General features: G+C 55.9%; 1 protein-coding gene across 1 annotated transcript; it reads left to right on the plus strand.

Annotated features, from left to right (window-relative positions):
• Positions 1-567: 567 nt before the first annotated feature.
• LOC133760972 (late cornified envelope protein 1F-like) lies at positions 568-975 on the plus strand. Its single transcript, XM_062193603.1, has one exon. It carries the CDS (start codon positions 568-570, stop codon positions 973-975), a length of 408 nt encoding a protein of 135 aa, XP_062049587.1.
• Positions 976-2010: the final 1035 nt, after the last annotated feature.

Below are 2010 nucleotides of genomic sequence, written 5' to 3' on the forward strand. Positions count from 1 at the left end.
CTGGCAGAGGTTCTCCAAACTGCGGTTGAACCAGGCCTGGGTTGGCTTTGTGTAACTTTGTTAATGCCAGCCTTTCCTGACTTTTGAGCATCCGGCCAGGAGCTGGCTGTGGGACTGTGTCCTAGCCTGGAAACGGACAGCAATAGAACCAGGGGGTAAAGGTAGAAGAGAAGGAATGAGCCGGCAAGTCATGGCCTTGAGCCGCCGGAGTCGGGGCCACCAAGAGCGTTCCCTGATCCATCTACTGATCCGTCCCAGGAAGGTTTCAGAACACACAACCAGCCGTGTTACCAAGTGCTTAGGAGGCTTTATAACGGGGCTGATTCTGGAGCCCATGTGGGAAGATGGTCAGCGTCTTTCACTGGGGGCAGCAAAGAATCGCAAGGGAAGAAGCTTTTACTGCACTAGATTTTACTGCACATTCGTTTCCACATTCAACTTATAGATTACAAAGAACCTTGTGTCAGAGTGAGCATCTCCAGGAAGGTCAGAGCTGCTTGAGAGCTGTGCGGCCGTCTCTACCATCTCTTCCATTTCTCCTTAGGTTCACGGACTTCCCCCTCGAAGATGTCCTGCCAGCAGAGCCAGAAGCAGTGCCAGCCCCCTCCCAAGTGCCAGTCCCCGAAATGTCCCCCCAAGTGCCCTCCGGTGTCCTCCTGCTGCGGCGCCAGCTCCGGAGGCTGCTGCAGCTCGGGGGGCGGCGGCTGCTGCTTGAGCCACCACCGGCCCCGCCGGTCCCTTCGTCGCCGACACCAGAGCTCGGGCTGCTGCAGCAGTAGCTGCTGTAGCATCAGCGGCGGCGGCGGCAGCAGCTGTGGTGGCGGCAGCAGCGGCGGCAGTGGCTGCTGTGGCAGTAGCAGTGGCAGTGGCTGCTGTAGCATCAGCAGCGGCGGCAGCAGCGGCGGCAGTGGCTGCTGTGGCAGCAGCGGCGGCGGTGGCAGCAGCCAGCAGTCTGGGGGCTCCGGCTGCTGCTGACCTGGGCCGTGAGCAGCGCAGACAAGCGGGGCTGGAGGAACCAAAGCACGGGACACTCGTGCCAGCCTCCTGCTTCCCCTCCTTCCTTCCTCACCGGCCATGCCCTGGCTCAGAGATGCTGAGATCTTCCTCCGGAAGGTGCTGAATTTTCTCCTACATGGTCGGCTCCCCTATTCTGTGCTGTGAAAGAATAAACTCTTCCCTGCAGAACCTCACCAGCCTCTTGCTTTTTTTTTTTTTTTTTTTTTTTTGCCAGCAGCATCCCCACAGGTCAGTGTTAGCAACTTGGTGCTCAGCCGTGTGCTGACTGAGGACGCAGCCTGGCTCCTTCACTTTTCCCAAATGTAACCATGAATTCATTAGTCCCAGAGTTCAGCCCAGCCCTCGGGTGTCAGGATGTCTGGGTGTTCTTATATGAGGTACACGGCTGCTCTGGGGGACACCCGGGCTTCCGTATCTTTCAATGCATCACATTGCTCATGGCGGAACAAGGGAAGCACCAGGACCCCTCCTGACCACAATGTCATCAGCTCCTATGTTGTGTTCTACATTCTTACTCAGAAGTGTAGGGGTCCCATTGTGCGTAACTGAGAGAACCTGAGGGGGGCAATGGCCAGAGACACAGCGTGTGTGTGAACTGCCTCCTGCGCAAGGTGTCCCAGGAGAGGAGGCACGAACCCTGCAGGAGCAGCACAGGACAGCAGCCTGCAATCTTGGACAGACAATTTGACAGATGGGGCAGTGATAGGTCTCTTCTCCACTGGGGAATGGCTGTTTAAGCACGACCAAAAAAAAAAAAAAAAAAAAAAATGTTAACCCAAGCTCCTCTTCAAGAGGGAGAGAATTTTATTTGCATTACAAGGGAGACACAAGATGATGTCAAATGATGATTGGAATTGCTGATTGCAACCACGCTGGCTCAGCACAGGACTCTGTCTCAGGTTCTGCTCGTGCCCAGGGGCTTCTTTCTGGGTGGGCCAAGCAGAGGCTTGAAATGTCCCCAAATCAAATGACACTTGGGCCACTACCCAGGAA

The sequence above is a fragment of the Lepus europaeus genome, chromosome 5, assembly GCF_033115175.1.
Source record: "Lepus europaeus isolate LE1 chromosome 5, mLepTim1.pri, whole genome shotgun sequence".
Taxonomy (NCBI): domain Eukaryota; kingdom Metazoa; phylum Chordata; class Mammalia; order Lagomorpha; family Leporidae; genus Lepus; species Lepus europaeus.